Raw genomic sequence first — 23,218 nt, 5'->3', positions numbered from 1 at the left:
GTAACTAATAAACAGATTGCCAATGAAAGTGGACTGAGTAAATTCACCTGAATGTCATTCCCACACATTAAGGCCAGTGTAATCAAACATTAATCTACAGCCCCCTTGACCATTTCCCATTCACAGTCTCTCTTTTATTGTAAAATTGATTTTCTCTTGGAAAATAAACAGGGCAGGGACTGTTGTTTATGCGATTGAAGGTTTAAATGTGAAATATCCTCACATACTGTACATAAAAAACACAGATTCCTTTTAGTTGACTACTTAAAGCCTCCCCCTGGAGTGTAAGATGAGCACAGTTAAGTGCAGAGATGTTAACTCCTGGCTAAATTGCACTCAGCTTATACAGTCTAACTTTCCTACTGGTAAACTCACTCCTCCACCTGGTCTACAGTGGGGCTACTGGTGCAGAATGGCTGCTGTACATCACCCTGGCTGAGCTGCCAGACGTTGTTTAATACTTCAAAGGCTATGGTAGCAGTAGTAATGACAGAATACCTTTACTATTTAAAGTACAATATTCATTGTTATATTCCTGTGTCTTTTTTGTACAGTATTTGAAAGAGGTCCTACACCAGTGCAGTTCATACCTTCCTTGATAAGATGAATCAGAGTTGAAGCATGATGTCTTTGTTTCTTGTATAACATGCAGATGTCAATTAATGACATTGAATTGCGTAATAAATCCAGCCCCAAGGGTATAAATCTAATGCGATTTAAGATATAGTACCCCTGTCTCACTGTGCCTAACTGACCTGTATGTGTTATAGCTAATATGCACACTTTTTAAGTGGTGATGTCTTTGGTTCTTGGATAACATTGGATTTTGTAGAAATGAATCATAACTCTTAATTGTGACTCCTTAGGGTTATTCTTTTTCTCTCTTCTGAATACATAAAAATTTGATAAGATGAGTCACATGATAATAGCAGGAAGTGAGGATAGTTCCAGATTTTCACACAAAATGGAGAAGCACTCTGAGCCGTGTGTTTTGTCTCACAGCTGCCCTGTTTTTCCCTAAGCTACGGGGGTCCAATCCTGGTACTAGTGGCCATTGAGTCTCCAGGGTTTCCAGGTCTCTTCAAAGCAGCAGTATTTCAAGAGCTGGGAGAAGCTGTTCAGCTGGCCCAGTCAAGTCAGTAACCAACTGGTTTATCTCATCAAGAGCTGAGCTGGACTGAAAACCTAAGTAAATAAACCCCCCACCTCCCTCCAAAAACGTACTGGTAGGCTAATTGGCTTCTGGGAAAAACTGGCATGTTTGTGTCTATGTGTACCCTGCAATGGACTGGCGTCTAAAATAGGGTGTATCCTGCTTTGTGCCCATTGCCTGCTGGGATGAGCTCCACCGCTCCATGACCCTGTAATGGATGAATCAGTTAGGAAATGGACCTATGCATTTTAACTACTTGGCATCTTATTGCTCCAGTTTACTAACTTGTAGGCTGTTTATTATATAAAGTCCCACCTCACTCTTTTCATCTCAGTGTCTTTAATTTAATGGACAATGTGGGAGTAACCTAGAATTTCTTCAGGCGCTCAAAACCATTAATTCTTATCACTATTAGTCAAACCCTACGACAACTAGTGGGGCCTGGCCTCACACTGACTCCAGACAGCACTGGGTAAATTGGTCTCAATGAAGATAATGCCTGAAGGATATTTCTGTTCCTCTATTAAGACTTTTAGAAATAGTTTAGACATATAGATGGATTCCTAGATAAAATCAATCACTTAACAGCTCATTTCTGTCCTTGTCAAAAAGTCAAATAAATGCGTGACTTAGTAATTGTTAGGTATTTAAAATAAAAAATGATACTGCAAGTAAGAAAATTATTATTGATCATTGCACTTTAAATCTACTCCCCATTAAAGGTGCAAAGTTGGCACCTGTCCCTATTGATCAGTGCTCAGTTGCTGAGTCTTTTAAACCAGCTGTCCTGAATGGCCAAAGGCTAAGATTACTGGTGCTTAGGGGCAGTGAAAGGTGGAAAAAAGACAGACTTTGTGCCAAAGTGAGAGGGTCTCATAATTGTGTGGGATACCGTGATGACTGGATAGTGTGATAACCCAAACATCAGTGCATCCACTCAGTGACCACTCTCATACTACTGACTTTGTATAACTCTGCTCAGCTTTTCTAGAACCCTGATAGGGCTGTTTTTATTTCTTCACAAGTTTTATACTTGCTCAAAGACTCAGGAAGGACAACAAGGACCTTCTGGTGTTGAACCAGAATTGTGTATGGACATTTGCAAGTTCATTGGAAAATACTGAATAAAATGACAACTTAGAAAACTAAAGGAAAGTTTGCAAAATGTCCTTTCCCCATTTTGTACTTGGTTGTGGGTTAAGTTGTTGCTCAGTAGAAAAATAAACATAGGGAAAAAAGGCAAGGATTACAGGTTTCAGTTCTTTTATTTATAACAGCAGCTCTAATTAAGGTTTTTGCCTGGAGCAGCAAAGTGCTGTGTCAAGCTCTGCTTGAGTGTGATGGACTCTGGGTGAGCGATTGCACTTCTGGTTATTGCAGGCTTGAGTTGTCAGTGTCAACCACCAGGGATGAGGTGAGCAAAACCAGACTGGGATGAGGAAGAGACAAGGCTTAGTAACTAGGGAGCATTTAGTACACCTAGTTTTTCTCTGTTGTCTCAGGACACTAGTATTTATGGCAGAGAATTTCTGGTTAAATGTCACATTCCTGCCAGCTCTTTCAAGATTAGAACAGCAAACTGAATTCAAAGTAAAGCGAATGAATATTTTTGTTTGGTGTCAGGACCATATCTTTCTTTCTAGTATGATACTGCAATATGTCCATATTATTGAATAGGTCTATTACAGCATTAGTCTGGTAACAGCATGCTGTTCTTCTTGGTCTGGTGGAGGTTTGTTCTTGGGGTTTCGACACAGAACTCATCGGCAAGATTCTGGCAGCTTTTTCATTTTGCCTCACACACCAGGCTTTATTTGCAAACTTGTGTGAGTCAACTACTTTTCTCTTGAAAGATGAGAAACTAATTTCTGACCTTTCATTTTTGTTTTTTTAAAAATGGCTTCTTTAAATCGTAAAATAGCAGCTCCTGTACCTTGAAACTCACACAAGTTTGTTGGTTGGTCGCATGAACAGGGGTCCCCTGATTTTAGCAGCAGGGTCCTGGTGAAGAAGTGGTGTGGGAGACTGGCGTGATTGCTGGGAACTGGGGGGGTGTATCATTGCTTCTTATGTACGTTTTGTTTTTCACTTCCTTCCTCATAACCTCCTACACAACTGCTACAGCGAGTGTTTATATTGGCAGCTAAACAGCACTGTAAATCAGTCTGTGAGCTCACTGAAGGTTTTCTGGGTAAATATTTTACCAAAAACTGCATTAGTGACTACATACCACTTACATAGAGCTCTGCTTATGAATGTGGCATGATATACTGTATGATGGCGGAGACACAAAATAAAAGTTTAAGCTTTATCTTTTATTTTAATTTTTTTGTTTCGTGGAAAGACAAAGCTTTGACAACCCATCCTGGGTCTCTAGACATATTGTCCAAGATTATTACCCTTCAGCGAAGGCACCGTAGTGTGAATTTCCCTTAATTGTCTATAACAGCCCCCGAATAAGTTACTCAGCCGAGCTGAATTCATTTCTCCAAAAAATAAAAAATGAAAGGCATGTTATTCAACTAAAATAAAAACAAATTGCTTTGACATGATTATGGCTTTTCTAAAAAAAAATAGAATTCATTTTCGTTTCTGTGTCTTGCATTTGAAGAGAACGTCTCAAAATAGAGTGCATTTCTGTGTGAAATAAGAACTTTCTCTTTCAGTGGAAAGATGTTTTATGGATTTAATTATGTGATGTGCTGTAGATCTATGAAGTCCTATAAACGCCCACCTTATCCTGTAGCATGAATAGAATCAAAATGCTTTGATATCAGGAAGAAATCTTTTGTACAGTAAAAAAAATACTTTTGCATTTTTTAAAGTATTTATGCACATTTAAACTGGTGTACCATCCAGTCTGTATCCTTGCATACCTGGATAGGCTCCAGGTGACCTTGTATTGGATAAAGCAGTTAAAAAATGGATGGATGTGTATACATTTACCTTTCATATGACATGCAGGAAATGTGACTAAGCCCATAAAAGGTTATTTGTTTTCAAATTTGATTTGCTTTTTTATATGGCTATACGCCCATGTCCTTACCTGACTCTCAGATACCACTCTGTTCAGTAGAGACAACAAAATTCAAGAATGAAATGCAATGTGAAAGTTTGGATCATTGGGTGGGATAGGTTTGGCTTAACCTGTCTGGTTGATGAGGTCGAACCCCATTCAGACTGAGTGAACCAGGGGGCAGCTGCAAGGTGGAGAGGGGGTGGAGGAGGGATGCTGGAGACAAATGTAAAGGGAGGTGTTTGTGTTTGATATATATAGATAGTTTCCGCAAAGATTGATTAGGAACAGGTGCATGAGATTGACGTGTCATGTTGGCCCTCCCGAATGTCAGTTAATAACTTCCATTCAGTGGTTTCTAAGTCCAGACTATGGGGGTTGTGCTGAATTACCAACATTGTGGTTTTGCTCTAGAAGCTGATGTCTTGTCATTCTCTTGACAGTTCCCGGAGGGCTCCAAATCCAGGAATGTCAGCGCCCACAAGCCTCTAGCACAGCCGGATGCAGAATTGCCTCGGTTTCAGACGATTTCTTGGGAGTCCCTCACCATGGTCATAGCTGTGTTAAGATTATAGACCCCCTGTGGAAGACTTGGGGGGTAGGGAGGAGGACCGGTTTCTGCACAAGGGGGTGTTTGTTGACTGGCTGACGGCTGGGGAACCATGTAGTGGACCTTTCTGTGGGGGGGGCGGGCGATTTTTTTCTGGGTCAAGATGGTTCTGTACACGTTGCCCTTTTCTAGTGCCTTCCTGAGAGTTCTTCACTGTTTCGCCTGGGGCCTCATTTTCCCCTGCTATTGGCTCCTGGATCGGCTGCTGGCCTCCTTCCTGATTACCACCTATGAGAAGAGGCAGCGCTCAGAGGACCCCTGCTACTTCTTGGCCTTTTGCATCTTAATCTCTACACCGGTCTACCTGGTGCTGCTGGTGGCATCCCTGCCTTTTGCCTTTCTGGGCTTCTTGATCTGGGCCCCATTACAGGCTGTCAGGCACCCCTACATCTATTCCAAAAGAGGACGGCCCGACAAGAATCGGGCAGAACAAGGCACAGCCGGGACACCAGTGGGCGAGTGGAAGGCTCAGGGCAAGAGTTTTTGCTTTTGCACTGCAAATGCGTGCCTCCTGCCTGACTCGCTGGCCCGCTTCAACAACCTCTCCGACACCCAGGGGCGGGCCAGGGAAGTGGGCAAGAGGATCCGCAACGGAGCCAGCCGCCCACAGATCAAGATCTACATTGACTCTCCCACCAACACGTCTATCAGCGCGGCCAGCTTCAGCAGCCTGATTTCGCCACAGGGAGGGGGGGAGGGCCCCCAGCGGGTGGCTGGTGTCCGCCGTACCTCCTCTCTGGAGTACAAAGTGGAGAGCAATGGGGAGGCTGAGAAGGAGCAGGAGGAGGGGGGTAACCGGGATGAGGAGTGTGTGCCGCTCAATGACTGCCCCTCTGGCGTGCAGATCAGCATCAGTGCTCCTGAGCCAGAGGGCGAGGAGGACCAGAAGGGTCAGGCTGCCAACCACAAGCCCAAGGAGGGCGACTCAGGCAGCCTGGACAGCAGGACAGCCTCCCGGGAGTCGCTGGTGAAGTTCCACGTGGCTGATGGGACCCTGTCCAATAACAAACTAACGTACCACACCTCTGTGCTAAAGAAAGCCTCCGCGAGGAAGCGGCGCCACGGAGACGACTCATTCGACCACGAGATCTCCGCCTTCTTCCCTGCCAACCTGGACTTCCTGTGCCTGCAGGAAGTCTTCGACAAGCGGGCAGCAGGAAAGCTAAAAAGGCAGCTGCACCGCTACTTCCAGTACATTCTGTACGACGTGGGCCGGTACGCCTGGAAGGGCTGTTCCCGCTTCAAGTTCCTCAACAGTGGGCTGCTGCTGGCTAGCCGGTACCCCATCCTGGACGCCTCGTACCACTGCTACCCAAACGGCCGTGGGGAGGACGCTCTCGCGGCTAAGGGGGCGCTCTTCGTTAAGGTAGGTCGTAACGTTGTGGTCTTTCTGCTTGAACTGGGCAAAACACATCTGGCTTTTTCTGGTGAATGTTTTTTGTTGCTGAGGCATAAGAGCTGGAGGGAGGCCTTGTCATCAGCCTGAGTAGAGATGGCAGGTGTGTAGCGTTTCTGTGAAGATGAGGCGCTGAAGTGAGTGGTGGGAAAATGGAGCACCTCCATTGGGTCTGAGGATGATCATTTAGGGAACAAATAGCAGTCTGTTTTTGTAAGCATGGATAACCATAGTTTTATAAATAAATATAATGTTGTCTGCAGGGTAATGATGATAAATTTCCAGTTATTCAAGTGCTGGTCCTAATTATCAGAACAGGTGCAAGAAATGACGGTTCGTGTGGGAAACCCAAATGGGACTCAATCAATCACGTTCTTTGAATCTAATGGGCTCTGGATTCGTACAGTCCTGATTCTGGACATCTTCTTCTGGGGTTAACTGCTGCCATAGTGTTGGCGAGCGGAATGTCGTGCAAATATTACCTTAGTACTTAACAAAATATCCTTCTTTCTTGATCATTTTCTATACGCTTCTCAAACCAAATAACTAACTCCGGACCTTAAAAGTCAGTCCTAAACACTAAGTTCATTTTTAATAATGTCACCCTCCTGTAGATGCCCTTGTGTATTGCGATGCTGAAATAATATTGAGGAAAGAAATATGGAAGCTTTACGTATCTCAACATTAAAACCAGTTAACTGTGAACAATAATTACTGTTCCACTCCCCACCAATTAAGTAGGATTATCTTCCTTGTTAATTAATCGATCCATTAGCTGTTTCAGCAGCGCTTGGCTTTCCCCCCAGTTTGTCCTCCCTGGATCTGTCGCTGCACAGAGATAATTTCAAGCACAGCAACAGGAAGAGGGTCTGTCTGAACCATCTGCTCCCCTCTACACCATTTCAGGCATTTTGGATTTTTATTCTTCAGTTTCAAAATTTTCTGGATCTGAAAGGCAGAATATGTTAATGGAATAACAAACAGAATAAAGGGGAAGCTTTAAAGAGAGTTTTAAAGCCTCACTGTACACGTTCTGCAATGTTTTATGTTTTAATTGCTTAGCATCAGTCAAGGAGATTGTGCTGCAAATTACCACTCCTGTTAACCTGGACAGAGACTTTAAGACATTCACTCACTCAGGATATTTTAGCAAATAAAATATGTGAGATTCCAAGAAATGTCCTCCTTCCCTTACTTTTCCAAATTTGTTCTCAAATAATATAGAAGATTAAATTATGTTATGGTTGTTTTTCCACATCAGGGATGGTAGAAATAATAAAATACTTTTTTTAATTTCTCCCAAAGGGGTCAAAGGGCAAATTATATGGCGCTGTAGTTAACTAACATGGTAGTTACTGACTCCGAGCTACAGTATGTTGATACTATTCAGTGTGGTCATAACGCCTTCAGGCTCACTCCGTTTGCGTATTCAACTTAAATTTCCCTCAGGGGGTATAGGAATTTCTCACTTTTCCAGCAAGTGTGCTCTGTAATGGAGTTGCTGGTCTAGAAAAGCATCACCTAGGTTATGCGGCATTTCAGAGGGGAATGAAGTGAGTCCCTTCCTGTGTATAAGAAATGGGATCTATTTGGAAAAAGGGAAGGCAGCAGTTCCCCAGTTTTTGCCATCAGTAAAATGTTAGGATGCTCAGGACCATCCCAGCAGCCCCACAGGTAACAGCTAGTGAGAGCAAACTAATATAGCCCCCACACAATGGCCTGAGCTGAACACATAAACCAATGCTGTTATTCCATCCAAACTACTGACGATCAATAAGAGATCATCTTCCTGTAACCATCAACAGGCTCCAGCCTTTCTCAACGTGTTACTTGTTCTCAGAATTTCTCGGGATGAAGCAGTGTCACCTTTAGCGGGGAAAGTGTTTTGACAGAATGTGACAAGGCCAGCGCGAGGTCCCCCATTAGACAGCAACAGCGCTGCAGCTGTTCGCTTCCATCGGAGACTGCCGGTGCCCCTGCCATCTTCTCCCACATCAATGGATTCCGGGTGCTGATGTTTCTTGCGCTGCAGCAGGGGTCAGGATACTGAATTAGATAAGAGGCTTTCAGCTGTCCATGCCTGGCCAACACCTTAGGGGCACTGCACGACCTCAGTGAAGTCTGCCTTTACCAGGCCCACTGCCGCATAGAAAGGCTCAGAAGGTCAGGCCAATTCCTATTTAATTTCAATGCTAGGAGATGAAATATAATTTAAAACATTTCCCTGAAGGTCCCTTGCATACAGAATACTTGCATATTTGCATCTGACAATTCACCTTGATGTTTCCTAATTTTCATTTAAATCGGTTTAGAAGGTTTGCAAATCCAGACCTGAGCAGTGCCCCCTCCGCTCCGTGTACTGCGTGTGCGTCTGACACGCAGTGTATTGGCTTACGTCGCTATTCTAATCATGATGTTCAGTTTAGGCGCGGCAGCTTTTCCGCAGACACAGGGATGATATATTCTTGTTAACGGCGGCAGCAGCATTTAACCCCTTCGAGAAATTTGTGTCCCTGACTATAAAGGTTTATCATTTCAAAAAAAATAGGTCAAGACTCAGGAGGCTATAAAAATCCATTGTGGAATTGAATCAATTTGTAAGTGCAGAGAAGCTTTACAGTATTTAACCACACACAACTGGTGTTACTGCCTTATCTTTTCTTGCGAGCACTGACTAGAGAATTTGGAAAGCCTCAGAGATAGAAGGGAAACTAGGACGCACAGAATAAGACAGACCCCCACATAGAAGGGAAACGTACAGAACTCTGTTTAGAAGCAGCTGCCAGTTTAGGTGGCAGACCTCTGGTCAGACCAAGGGCGAAGCCCTGTAGCACACGGACTCCAGCGAGGACGTCTGTGGGGCGCGGGGCTGCTCATCTCGCAGACACCTGTGAGCAGGACACCTCGAGGAGCGGAATGCAATCACCCGGGCACTGGCGAGGTCAGACATTCCCAGCTCGCTGCGTGTCAGGGAGCCCTGTGGTTGGCCGAGGGCGGTCAATCCTTCATGCAGGAGCACAGCTGTGCGCTTAGCAGGGTGGGCTTGGAGGGTGGGGAGGGTGTGAGGGGGGTCGGACAAGGCCCACTCTGCGGGGCACCTGTACAGTTTGTTGTCTTCATTGTCTCCCGTATCGGCTTTGTGGCAATAAGCTCTGTTATCAGGTTGTCTCACACCGGAGAGCATAAAATGAAAAATAACGGATGATTCAAAATTGTGAAGTAAAAAAATCTATACAAATACATATACATATTAAACAGATTGATTCTACCGTTTACTGAGATGTGGAATACAACATATATCAAACTAAGTGGAACATTTTGGAGACAATATCTTTGTTCTAGTAACATCAGTCAAATTTAGATGTGGTTATAAAATGTTCTGCTTAAAATAGTGAATAATTTTGTAGAATCAAAAAAGATTTTTCATTCTAACTCATAAATTTTTGTACTCCCTCGGTTTTACAGATTAAAAGGAGGAAGGGTTATTATTGCTGAATTTCTGCTACAAGTTTTTTTGTTCATCCTAAAAATACTGTTAGTGTATATGAGTACATACAGTATATGTGAAAAATTGCAATCAACATTGTCAATGAAAATTGTTTCTGTGCCTTTCTATTCATACACAACCTCTTTATTTCATGGATTGTTAATATAGTGTATAAAATTCACTAAAGCATATGAAACAAAAACAACACCTATTGTGAATGATTGACCTATCCCTATAGCGCACCATTGGTATTCCTGAATTTTACATCTATAGTATGTTCTGTTTCTTTTTACTTTTTTATTCGTAATTGCAGGCCAAGCCTGCAAAAAGTTTTTATTTCCCATATAAAATTCCCCTTTCGCAGATTTTGTTAATTCAATCTGAAGTCTGTTAAACCGAGATTTTACTCTACAACTGCTTAGATGGCTAAATGAAGAGACAATGACAAATAATATTAGCTTTCCAATCACAGATTGTTTTCCTAAATTGCTGGGCTAAATTAATGCCATACAGTATGATACAGTTTGTATTATTAACAGTGATGATCTAGATGTGCAAGATCAATCATTTTATAGTTAAGAATGTGTCAAGATAACAGAAATGCGCGAACTATAAATAAAATGAGATAAAAAACATGAATACATGAATAGCTCATTGGGCATAATGTTATTTATATTTTAGATAGTGAGCAGGCAGATTTGTTGATTGAATAGTATTGATGCATGGGATCACAAAATATTACATCGATTTAATGTACTGTAAAAACAGTGGCCCAGTCTTTCATATCTGAGTTGAATTAAAATAGCAAATGACCAAAATTAATTATTTAAGAAACTATAAATAAGACTTAAAAAAATGTAAAATGATTTTAATTAATGCAGCATCAGGGAAAGAAATAGCCATGCCTTCTCGAGTAATAAAGCTCACGCGGTTGCCATCAGCATGATTGAAGGCAGCCTTTCTGTGAGAGTTGTTGTACAGGGACTAAGATGTTCTGCCTCGGTAATAAGCAGATGGGAGAGCTCAGGAAGGGACACATCCTGCAAGGCAGGGGACCATCTCACCAGCCTTAAACCATCACCTCAGTCTGACCCATCCGCGGAATTGTTTGCAGACTTCAGTGCCTCCGCCGCACGAAATTCCAGGACAGAACTTGAGTGTCAGCAGAGTGGCTGTAACTCTACATGAAAGACCCTTCAGAGGTTGCATGTCATCAGCTGAGAGATGAAATCGCCATCTGCTGTAGTCCAGGGAACATCAGAGGTGGCAGCAGAGTGGGGAGTGGAGTGTTTTAGTCATCACTGTGCCTGTTTTCTGTGATCAGCCACCTTTTATCAGAAAGAATGGACACCCCACAGCAGTCCGTCCAGAGGCTGGTCAGGTGTCACGTACTTCTAGGTTTGATGTTCCAGCACATCTCAAAGGTGTTGGAAAATACATTTAAGATACCGTGCATAAGTTTAAACCTGAATATTGTCTTTTTTAGCCTTAGTACATAACAGTGGTAATTAAAATACTCTTAGAACAAACAGGATGTTAAAGTACCTAATTGTTTCTGATTGTGTGATTACTGACCTAAATAAATTAGCATCCCCTCTAAATAAGATCATAGGCTTCCCTGAGCAGCAAGAAGAGATTGAGCAGGTTCTCAGTCTCCAGGTTCTGCAATATTAGCAATATCACTCCAACAAGTTCTCGTGGAGGAAGGATATGGAATATTTGCTGATAACTGGCTGTAAAGTGTACTTTCAAGTCCTTGGATAAACCTAAGATGATTAAGATGATAGCCTGTAGAGTCAATAGCTGAGAGCATTCTCAGTAGGCATTGCATGTCTTGTAGGTGACGTTAAGTGGACTAATCACAGACACATTGTTGTAGGACCTTCTAGGACTGCCAGCATTTAGTTAACCAGACCATCAGATGTACAGTAATTGTGTCTATAAGATGATAAGAATAAGCAGGGAGCTGTGATGAGGTGTGTGGGCTGCAAAGGCACAAGTAGAGGTTAATTCCACATTATGTTTTTTACTCTGTTTTTACTTTTTGGCATGAAATTAACCTCTGTTCCTTTGATGATAGGAACAGGTTTGCATAAGATTCAGGAATAGTTCACCAGCAGCTTAGAGTTCTTCTCTCTCTCGTTTTGTCTCTCTCCTGTTCTTCCTCCTCTCCCTCATCTATTTTCAAGAATGATGCATTTCCTTTCACATTTCCGTATAAAGGTACTGGGGTCTTATTTTATCTCATTGTCTGTGTTTGAAAAGAGCAAGTGAATAAATATATGCTTGGTGATATTCTGTGGGCTTGGCTAATATACTCAATGCATGGCAGCTGTATCCATTTCAGGCTTTTACATGACTCTTCTTAGACACTACAACAGATGCTGTATATTGCTTATTGTTCCCTTATTTTGAGTAAATTTTGAATTGACAGATGCATGAAGTCAAATTAATGTTAAATATACCACTTTTCTGCCTCATCAGTACAATTTGTATAAAAACATGCAGCTCACAAAGCCTAATCAAGCTGCTCTAATCTGTTTCGTTTCAGAGTTAATCACAAGTCATTCTCTTTAAATAAGCTCTTCTCGGAGGAATGCAAGTGTCGTTTTCAGGTTTTATCAGAGCTCCAGAGGTTGTTAGAGGAGGCTTGGAAAACCACATATTTTGGGGTATGCGTGAGATATCACCCTCCAAAAGCTTTGACTGTGATAGTTTGGAAATTACATGCAGTCAGGAAAAAAAGCTCAATATTTGTATGGTTTTAAAAGCGTAAATGTTAACGTTGCTGTCATTAATGAAGCTCTTAAATACCATATGCAGCCTCCTAATAGGTGCATTGTGGAATTGTTCCTTTAAAAAGTGTTGGAACTTTTGAATATCTATGGAAAGGAAATGGGCCTTCAGCTCTGTAAAGGAGAAATTAGCAATTTTATCAACATTATATTGTATGTTTGTAAAGGAATGTGAAAATAATCTACTGGATTGTCCACAGCATTTTACTGTACAAACAGAGTGAGCTCTTGCCCCTTCTGGAAAATGAAGTATTAAACCCAGGCTGTTTCTTGTACTCTGTGGCCAGGAACTGGTGAAACTGGACAGGCTTCACCACCTCAATTTGCTAAGCAAAAACTGCATCATTTCCTCTTAACCCAGTTGGTAGGACCATCTTAATAAAAATATTCTGGACCTTTTCAGTACAGTATATCTCTGTTTCCCCCTCTTTACTACCATATGCCTTTGGTCATATTTTCATGACTTGGGACATACAGTACATTTGATTGATTAATTTGCAAACATATCTACTGTATCTCAACCCATACAGGAGATAAGTCTAAAGAAAGTTAACAAACAAAAGTTTCAGATCAGCACTGATGTCTCCATAGAATATTCAACAGAACATGGATCTTATATAAAAAGTCTGCAATGCTTTATAAAAATAAAAAGAGCCATACAAATGTTTACAAATTCTCTGTCACAGCAGAAAGTGCCACACAGCAGCCGTGTCCTGTGTTACCAATCCAAGCATATATAAGCTCCTGAAACATTCATGGAGCCTGCAAGGGACTGGGGGGCAGGCAGGGCCTGTGTCAGCTCCACTCTGTTTTGTCCTGTCAATTCATGTGAATGGAGCTACTGTAAGTGAGGGCAGTTTGCAGACTGGGGCAGAAGCACTCCAGACTTGCAGGTATATACATTACACGTTTCGTTTTCTTTAGGTTAATTTAATCCATTTATAATATAAAGATTGTCATCTGGTATAGAAAAGCTGTGCTCTGCGTACAACATTACCATCATATAACAAAACACTGACTTATGTGTTCCTTACCAAGTGCACATGTGCATTGTTTTCTGTTCATTCCTATTTCTATTAATTTTGCTAAATGTGTGCTTTCAAAAGGAAATGAAAATGTAGAGTTCTGAGCTTGTGGTTTAAGATCGTTAGTTAGGAAACAAGATTTCCTTAAAATTAAGTGCAGTTATCTATTCATTAATTTGTCTGTCATTTTATTAAGTAGTACAACATTTTAAATCATTCACTTAAAGCTCCAGATCTTAGTTAATCCCTCCCAATACTAAATCAACTAGTGCATAATGAAATCCTCAAACAAATGCATGCAGAGTCAGCCTGATGATTATAGATATTTGACGGTTTAGATATTTTCTAGGCCTTTTTTCCTGGTAGACAATGAAAGGGTTAAATGATTTTATCTGTGTGCTTGGGGGCTGAAAACATTTTTATTACTAAACAGATAGCAAGGCCAGTGACGGAATCGATTTCCAGAAAAGTGCTGGCAGTCCGCTAGAGTAATAAATCCTCTCTGTGTTCGTGAGGCTAAAAGGCAATTTAGTTGCTTTCGCAGTGCCCAGTGATGTATATACATCCCTCTATTGACATTTAATATCATTTAGTTGCTTTGTTGAACACAGTTTCTGTTTCATCTAGTTCGTTGTGACATAGGATCTCATAGACTGTCCTGGCAAAACAAGGCAGGATTTATGGCACTCATTGTCCTGGCCTGTCCCTTCCATTAGCATGTATCCCTCAACACGCCATGTAGCAACAGCATCTGTCTCAATCCCCGAAAAGTACCAGGCACATTCTCACCTCATCAGCGTGTGACTGCTCACTGATTCACAACTGCAGTTACCATACTCACAGACATCATTGAGGCCACTTAAAAAGTCTTCTCCTGAACTCTAGGTCTTTGAAAAAGAAAGGAACAACTACTGTAAAGTGTACGTTCCTATACGTGCTGTCTCAGACTTCAGTTGTGTAAATTTGAAGTGTTTTTGTCAGGGACAGATTTCATAAGTACAGTAGTCTAGCCTTTTCACAATGGTGTTGGTAAGGCCAGCGTATCCCACTGTTTGGAGCTGTGTTACACTATTTAGAGGCTTTGTTACCAGCTCTACCTGCAGTAGAGTACTGAATACACATCTAGGCTGGGCCATACTGTAGTACAGCACTACTGTCCACTACTGGCCTGGGCACTGCAAACACCTCTCTCCGAAAGAGGAAAAGAAAACAGTATTGCAAAAATAATGGCATGAAAAAAATATGAGATGACTTTAGAAATAATTGAGATTTGTATATGAAAGGAATGGCTGTACAGTAGGGGGCGCAGTGGTTTGCTTTGCTGACACTCAGTGCTGGGGTCCTGAGTTCAATTCCTGGGGGTGCTCTCTGCATGAGGTTTGTATGTTCTCCCCGTGTTCTTGTGGGTTTTCTTCAGGTGCTCCTGTTTTCTCCCCCAGTCCATCCGGCGTCTGTTTCAGGGTGCACCCTGCCTTGTGCCCATTGCTTGCCTCGATATGCTCCAGCTCCACCACGACACTGAATTGGAAGAAGAGGTTGGCAAATGCATGGATGGATTTGAAAGGAAATATCCAGTCAATACTTGTTGAATACCTCCAGGCAGTAAATGATAAGGGCGTTTGTCATTGTCTGTTTCACCCATTAGTCAATAGGGGGTGGTGTTACAGTACATGGGCTGAATGGTTTCCTCTTGTTTGTTACCTCTTTCATGTTGTTATGTTTTCATAGGAAACCAAGGGAATAAAATATGCATTTTCCAAACATCCCTATGGTATTGAAAGATACATAAATTAATTATTCACCACTCGCCAGCACTTGTGTTCATTCAATATTCATTCATTTTAAAGAACAATGTACTGTACTGCTGACACACGTTGGCTTGAAGTTCCCTGCTCACTGCACCTGACAGCCTAAAATTTGTGTCCGTACAGCTACAGTAAAGTCAGCTTTCTCAATATATCAATAGGTATGAAAATTATTTAAATATAAATATCAATTATTAGAAAATCAACTTATTCCTGGTAAGCAACCCAGAGAGTTTTAGCTTTAGAAATGTGTTTGCCCTGCTTTGTTTAAAGGGGAAAGGCAGTTCCAGTTTCTCAGGCCGGTTTTGTTAAATCTCCATAAAAAAAAAAACAAATATATTAACTTAAGAGAAAAATTTAACACATTTCAAGTTAAGCTCAAAATTGTGAATGTAGTTGCAAACCCCTGGTCTCACCACTGGATCCCGTGAATTATAACACGATTCGGCCCCACTGCCTGCTCACTAGTCACTGTAATGGCTAATGAAATGCATTGTAGGAGCGAATAAGTACAGGTTGTGCAGCAGACATCTCACTGGCGAAAAGTTTCAACATCCTCTGCATGCACAGTTAACAAGTAGTATTTGTCAGCAAAACCATCTCAAAGCCAAGAGCAATATTTCTATTGGATTAAAAGAGATGTGAATCTTTCCAATGTCATGGGGCCACATCACGTCACCAGTCGTTTTGTTACCTTATTCGAAATCACAGAATATGGTGCTGCACATACTTGGAAATGTTGTCTGTTTTTTATGTAAATTGGAGGTTTTACAAGTTACTATGTACATTTTACTTTCATTGTGGTTTGAAATGCCCTCACCAATGCTGATTCTTTCTAACACTGAAATATAAAAACAGCGTTGCTATGCTATGATCTATGATCACTGGCCAAATTGTTAGGAACCTCCAATGTTTTGGCCTCGGCAAGCAGCCTTTCAGACAAGCCAGACTTGAACTGCTCTATAAATAGACAGATTTGGCCATGGCCACGGACTGTCACTGATTCTGTGACACACACAGTCACTGCATCAGCACTGCCATCCATCACTCCCTCAACGCTGGTTCTGCTGTAGCATCCTGTCAGTCAACATCTAACAGTGCCTCTCACAGCGCTGCTGTCTGTGGCTGATTAATATACAATAGACTTAGCGTTAGCACTGCTGTCTATCAGCATCTATCACACGCTCGGAGAAAGGACATTGGTCAGGGACTGATCCAGCGTCTCCTGCAGTATTGCTTTTAACAAAAGCTTCATGGATGCTGTTCCACTTCACCGTGACAGGTGACAGACGCAGCAGCTCCCATAATACCTCTGGGGTTGAGAAGCCTAATAGGATCTAATAGGAGATACGCAAACGTATCCCAGATCTATCGGAATCTTTAAAAAAGGAAAATAAATCTGAATCCATAAAGAAATGCATCAGGAAATGTAGTGAACTTGCAAGGTTTTGAGGCTGAAGCTCAATATTTAGTGTGTAACCTTGTCATAACACTAAGTTCAACAGGAAGCATTAAAGCAGCCATTGCCGTTTGTTTACATGAAGGGCTTTATAAACATACTGTATGTGGACAACAAGTATACTTGTATAATGATATGAATTTAAATGTACAGGTATTTTGATGACAGATGTAGTCTATATTATCAATATAAAGTATTCTGTTTTTTAAAAAAGTATTTTATGTTGAAATACACTTATTATTTTGGGGAATTACTAGATGTAATAATCTATTTCTGGGATATTTTTGCTGGGCCTCTGTCATGGTAGTCAGGTCAAACTCAGATTCAGACAGAGCCCAGTAATCATGAGCTGATTAGAGTCATCATAGTGCCTGAATGGTTAAATGCAGATGAAATAAGCTTTAAAGTTCTGTCGCTGAGTGATTATGTCTACTTCAGAGGACACATTTAAGAACTATAGAGAAGGGCATTTAAAACTGAGAACAGCAGACAGGCCTTCACACAAAGGATTGTGGGAGTCTGGAACAAGCGGCCCAGCCATGTTGTTGACACTGTTACCGTAACTTATATAAGGCATAGAGAGAATTATTTTTTTGTTTTTAGATGTCCCTTCTCGGTTGGGCTCTTAAGTGTCTCCATAGTTTTGCAACACTTCCAGATGGAGAAAATTCTTCCGTTGCAGCCTTAGAGTCACAGAGAATCAACTGCAGTATGGACAAATCCTGGGTCAGAACTAATAAAGTCAAGCGAATGAAAGTGGAAGAGCACTTCTGAATTAAAAAGAGTGACCAGATGGATAACTTTTGGCAGGCCGTGGGTTCATAGAACTGTGATGATGTTTGTGGATGAGACACCCTGGAGAAAAAACACTGCCTTTCATAAGCACGGGCACAAGCTCCATGCATGTGAAACAATCCATCACCCACACACTGAAGCCAGTACAAATGAAACAGAACTACCCCCTGCAGTTTCATCATCATTATCATAAGAGGCATTAAAAATGAGAACTATAAGTAGTGCTAATTTAAAATGAAATAGTAATACAGTGTTTTTTAATCTCAATAATGCTTTTTAAAAAAAAAAAGAATTTCACTTCCAAAACTCACATCAGTTTCATTAAAACAATTTATTCATGTAATAAAACGACTGGATTTGCTCTCATGATTCTCTGTTAGGGCAAATCACCTATTTTGCAAATCAAACCACCTTTTGGAGAACTCGAAATAAATTTGCATTAAGGCAACACTGAGGTCTGCACCTCCTAGCCTGCTTTTGTGCAGATGGTTGAATCAAATCAACCACCTTTACTTCAAATTAAAAAAGTTTAAATGCTTAACAGGGAAACTTTCTTTTTAAATAAACAGAAATCTGATGTGCAATTGCTATAATAAAAAAGGCAGACGACCCTGTGACTTGAAGATTAATGCTGCTATTTATTTTCCTGATATCAAACGGGTGAATCAGTCACTGTAACCTTGGGGTGGCTGCACCTCTCTTTTATTTCCCAGATGGAGCTCAATACCCAGAGCACCCAGGTAGTTACAGTAACGCCTATGCTGCAGAATAGTTGGATCTTCTTCTGCTGTGCAATGCACAAACACACAATACCAGTGTGTGTGTCACTGCCACCGCTTTGGCACTGCTTGAGACTTTACTGCAGCAACAGACACAGTTTACTAGCCGACTAGCTGACCTCATTGGAAAGAAAGCACCACTCCTTTCCTTTCTGCACCGAACGTGGCAAAGCCTTGTAATTCAAGAAACAAGCATTTAGCATTAAACCTGCCTTCGTGTTGCAAAGCCATCTGGGGGCTGGCTCCATAGACAGTTTAATCATCTGGAATTATCACTCCTACAGACCCACCAACAGGCATCACTCTCCTGTTTGCCTGAGACAAGTGACCAACATGCACACCATCTCCCATGTTGGCACTGGTCACAGAACTAGCAAAACTATAGAAAACATAAGACCATGCTTTGTTCTGTCAGTCCAGTCAACCCTCCTAGTCCTTCTCTTTTTTTCTGATTCTGGTTCTTCCTTTCTCCTGACAGGTGCAGGTGGGATCCACTCCTCAGGACCAAAGAATCGTGGGATATATTTCCTGCACTCACTTACACGCTCTCGAAGGTACGTCATCCTGTGGTCTTCACGAGGTCGCGCTGGTCACTGACACGTGTGCCCGTGTGGGTTTATCAGAACTCCGAAGCCTCTGCAGATTGCAGGCACTGGTGGCATTGTATGTGCAGTACTGTCATGCTGAGCTGTGCTGATGTTTGCATGTATTGAAGGTCAAATGGTTTCTGGAGCGAAGGCGACTGTCATACACTAATGTATGTACTGTACCTGATTTTTGTTTTTGGTGTCATTTTACTGCCGTTGGGCAAAGTAAAATGCATTTTGCTGGATGCAAAATGTCTTTCCTTAAAATCTTGCAGAGTGATGGTGATCTGTTAAGGTAAAGAAGGTGCTTCTGAGGATAGTTTGCATTAAGGTGTGCCCCCTGTCTTCAGCTCTGTTTCACGAATGAGACTCCCATCCAGCCCCTGTGGTAACCAGAAAAATACGCTTAAGTCTTAGCAAAACAGTTCATGTTTCATTGTGTTCCTTGAAAGCCGATGGTAATAGTAAGAGATAGTAAGAGGCCCCAATCGATTAAATTCATCTTCTGCACCTCTGCAGCCCACTGGTACAGCCCTCCAGCACATCAGACCTCTCTGCTATGCTTCACTGGCAACAACATATGCTCTAGTTGCCAGGGCAACTTGTTGAAACTCTGCTATTTTAAGCTCTTTCTATTTTTAAAAGCCACTCATCTCTGACTTCCATGCTTTATGAAGACAGATATTCTTTCTATTTCTGGATCCTCCTACGCATTTCTGAATCCTGCCTTTTCTATATTTAGCAAAGTGGCTATTTATGAAGAGAAATGAAAAGAAAAGCAATTCGTGGCCAAAGGCAGTGTGACCTGTTCATCCCTAGATTAACGGGTTTATCACTCATTAATCTCCTAAATTATTTATTTCCTTTGGCTATTTACATTATCAATCCAAATGAGACCTTCCTAATTTCTAATTAATATCCTGCAGAGATAGTTTGTTTTTTTAAGGATGCTACCCACTTAATGTTTGCAGTCCTAATATTCATTTAGTCTCATCATGACCATTATTTTTAGACTGGAAAATGTTGGCTGCATTTCGTTGATTGTCTGAAAATGCTGATGTTCAATGTTGAATTAAAAACATTCTCCTACCTGTAAATAGAACTGGAGTACATCTCCAGCTCCTTTCTGAATTAAACATGGCACAATTGAAGGAATGGAAATGAAGCTCCTACTGCATAGTGATTTGAGCCATTCCAGGTTTTGTCAGCTGCTGACTTGTGTGTAGCTTCAGCTGTTGGTTGTGTCATGCTTGTTATCTTAATTGTAAACATACAGTATTCATCAATATGGAACAACATGCTAAGCAATGGGAGTTTAATTCCACAACGTGAGTGTCCTTCTCTCAAATGATATAATAAACAGTCAAAAGAATGCAACCCCATCTATATTAAATAATTCGTTTGCTAGTAAGCTAATTGATCCAGTTGTCCTTCAAGGGTCTCATTATGGATCCTGAAGAAGAGATAAATCACTATCTCAGTAGCTTTTCCAAACACTAAATTCACACAGCCTAGACCATCATCACGTCCGAAGTGCCGAAAGTTGAAGCTGAAGATTCAGGACAACTGAAGCCCCTTGAAAATCATGAGGAGTGACATCACCATCACCAAGCTGATCACAGCATGTTTGCATTTGGAATGTTTACAGAAACTTGCCCTAAGCTTCACAATGAACACAGCAAGAACCTCCCCATAAAACAATAATTTAGCATTTGCTTGTGATACACTAAGATGGTTGACTGCATGGCAGCAGCCTCGATTATCTAGAAGCAAATGAATATGTTTACATTTATTAATTAAGACCAAATTAAACTGCAGTTGATTGCTAAAAAGTGTAGCATATGACAATGTGTGTGAGCCTTTGGTTAACTTTGAGATCCTTGTTGAGCTCTAGAGCATGGGTGCTACCTATAGGTGTCCCAGGGATATACTGTCCAGAGTGGAAATATAGCCTTAGCTGTCTAATGGGACTGTGGCTGTAGAGAGCAACAGGGACAACTTATTTTTCAAACTAAATCAAACAGGCCAGGAAACCCCAATAGTCTTCCACAGTCTTTCACAGCATGTCATCAGCATCGGTAGTCTAGAAGCAAATGAAGGATATACTGTAAAACCAAACCAGGGCGATGAAATTACGGTTCATTTACTTCAATTTGATGGACAGGATAAACTATTCACTGATGTGGATAACATCATCTAAATCCAATAAAGGGAGCAGTATCGGTGAGCAGAATGACACAGAGGACCAAACTTTATGAAGGTGCTTTGTCACCATTCCTCAAGTCTCATTGTGTTCAAATGTTAATTTAGCACCTCGTAAAAACAGTTTTTCAACATTAGTGCTTGTGGCAATTCTAATTGCTTGAGAGTATTTATGCTGTTGGTTAATTGACAGTGCAGGACTCCCAGGATTTAATTTCCAGTTCACTTAGGGTCCCTCACAGAGGTGGATGGCAAAAGAATGCAGTTGTCAGTGGTGAAAGGAGCCGAACAGACAGCTCACAGGGTACACAAGGCTGGCTAAGAAGCTTAATGAACATGAAAACTTAAATTATGCAGAACTGTAGGCAGGAGAGTGGATTTGAGATAGCTTTACTTTGAATAATAATTAGCTGGTGAAGCGAGATTAGGAGCATAAGTTTAATTCTAGTGACACCATGAAGGTAGAGTAAATCACTCCTGTAGAAGGCAGGCAAGGTGCTCAACACTGCATCTGAACTGCAGAAAGACGGAGCAGTAATGTTTGTGGAGATGACAATTAAGCTGTCACAGCTACAAGCAGTGGCACGGGATGTGCTGCTTAGCTAATCAAGTATATTACACTGTGAGAGGCTGGGAATTTTGGTAATTCTGTCAAAATTCAAATGGAGGCATTGAAAAGAGTGGAGGAGCTTTACTGCTATTTGAGTCTTTTGCATTCAGGAAACATTATACATTATTTCCCTGGGTGGCAAAAGAAAACTTGCTTCTTGTGGCAAATTACATTAAGGACGAAGGAGGGAATCAAGTTAATAGGAAACTGCGTGAGTCTGTTTGTAAGTCAATGTGCAATGTGCAGTGTGTCAGTTTGGACTGTGTCTGTGAGGACCCGCTGGAGAACATCCTCAGCTGTAACAGAAGCAAGCTGATTTCACGTGGCCACAACACAATATGTAGTGAGGTTAATTGGACTAAAGAATGGGATGAAGAATTGTTCAGCGTCAAACGTGTTACATAGAAACATGATACTCACTTCAGTAAAACAGGAAGAGCAAAGAGTGATGCTGGAGCATTGTGAGATATCAGATTCTGCAGGCTGAACCCCAGCTGCCCCTTGCAGATTCAAACACACAAAGTCCAGAGACAGAATGAATGTTATTTTTAAGTGGCTCAAGTTTTTTCCCCTTAACGTCAAGATCAGTGAAAGCCAGCAAATCATTCTGCGTGCAACAAAAGTATAAGAGCAGGGGTGTTATGACCCCAGTGTCCCAGTGGCCCTTACCAATCATGGCCTTCTGATAATCCCCATCTCTGAACTGGCTTCATCACTCTGCTCTCCTCCCCACTGAGAGCTGATGTGTGGTGAGCGTTCTGGCTAATTCGTGCTGCACATTGGTGGAGGTGGAGGGGAGTCCACTTTGAGTGGAGTGTCCAGAAAAGCACTATATACAGTACAGTAAGTGTAAGGATTATTATATGTGCTGCTACTTGGCCCGATGTGATGACTGTCCAGCACAGTCTGGAACAGGCACGTGATGTGTGGCAGGGGTTGGCACAGATAACAGGGCATTAAGAGCAGTGTACACAGGGCTGAGACCCTAAAGGTAGTAAAAGCAAAACTGGCGCAGGAATAGATACAGTAGTTCGAGAAACTTGCGTTAACAGAAACACACACACATTAACATTTCCTTAAACAGAGAATTCTGGGCCTTCCAAGATGGAAACATCAGCAACTGCTGCTGGTGAAACAAGTGATCTCGACCAATGTGCTAAAAAAGCCCAGTGAAGATATTGCTTTCTCTCCAATTTATTCACTTGGCAGGCTTCTCTACTGAAGACAGCTCACCGTGGTTACAACGATCAAAACATGATGAGTGACAAATGCTGGAAACACACTGTGATGCTCATGTCCCGTGTGAACTGCCTGTAGGCGAAGTGCCCTCTTCATAGTAAATGAGTCAGATGTGCGATCTGGCCTCGTAAGTCACAGGGCGCGATAAGATACATGATACAATAGCAAATGCAGTTGTTTATTTAATGCTGGTCCTGAGGCCAGGAAACACTGAACAAAAGGAAAGTTACAGACAGATGCTGAAAGTGTTTTCCATTAAG

The 23,218-nt window shown here is 41.6% G+C and overlaps 1 protein-coding gene across 2 annotated transcripts in view; it reads left to right on the top strand.

Annotated features, from left to right (window-relative positions):
• Window positions 1–23,218, top strand: part of smpd3 (sphingomyelin phosphodiesterase 3) — a 78,848-nt gene that overhangs the window by 31,473 nt on the left and 24,157 nt on the right. For both annotated transcript variants that reach the window (XM_006641183.3, XM_015368222.2), the window contains 2 exons: window positions 4,613–6,145; window positions 18,799–18,874. In XM_006641183.3, the coding sequence (XP_006641246.2) occupies window positions 4,883–6,145; window positions 18,799–18,874 (1,339 nt within the window). In that variant the 5' untranslated portion in view covers window positions 4,613–4,882. The remainder of the gene's footprint in view (window positions 1–4,612; window positions 6,146–18,798; window positions 18,875–23,218) is intronic.

Source organism: Lepisosteus oculatus, chromosome 20, assembly GCF_040954835.1.
Source record: "Lepisosteus oculatus isolate fLepOcu1 chromosome 20, fLepOcu1.hap2, whole genome shotgun sequence".
NCBI lineage: Eukaryota > Metazoa > Chordata > Actinopteri > Semionotiformes > Lepisosteidae > Lepisosteus > Lepisosteus oculatus.
This window is presented reverse-complemented; position numbering and strand designations above follow the sequence as displayed.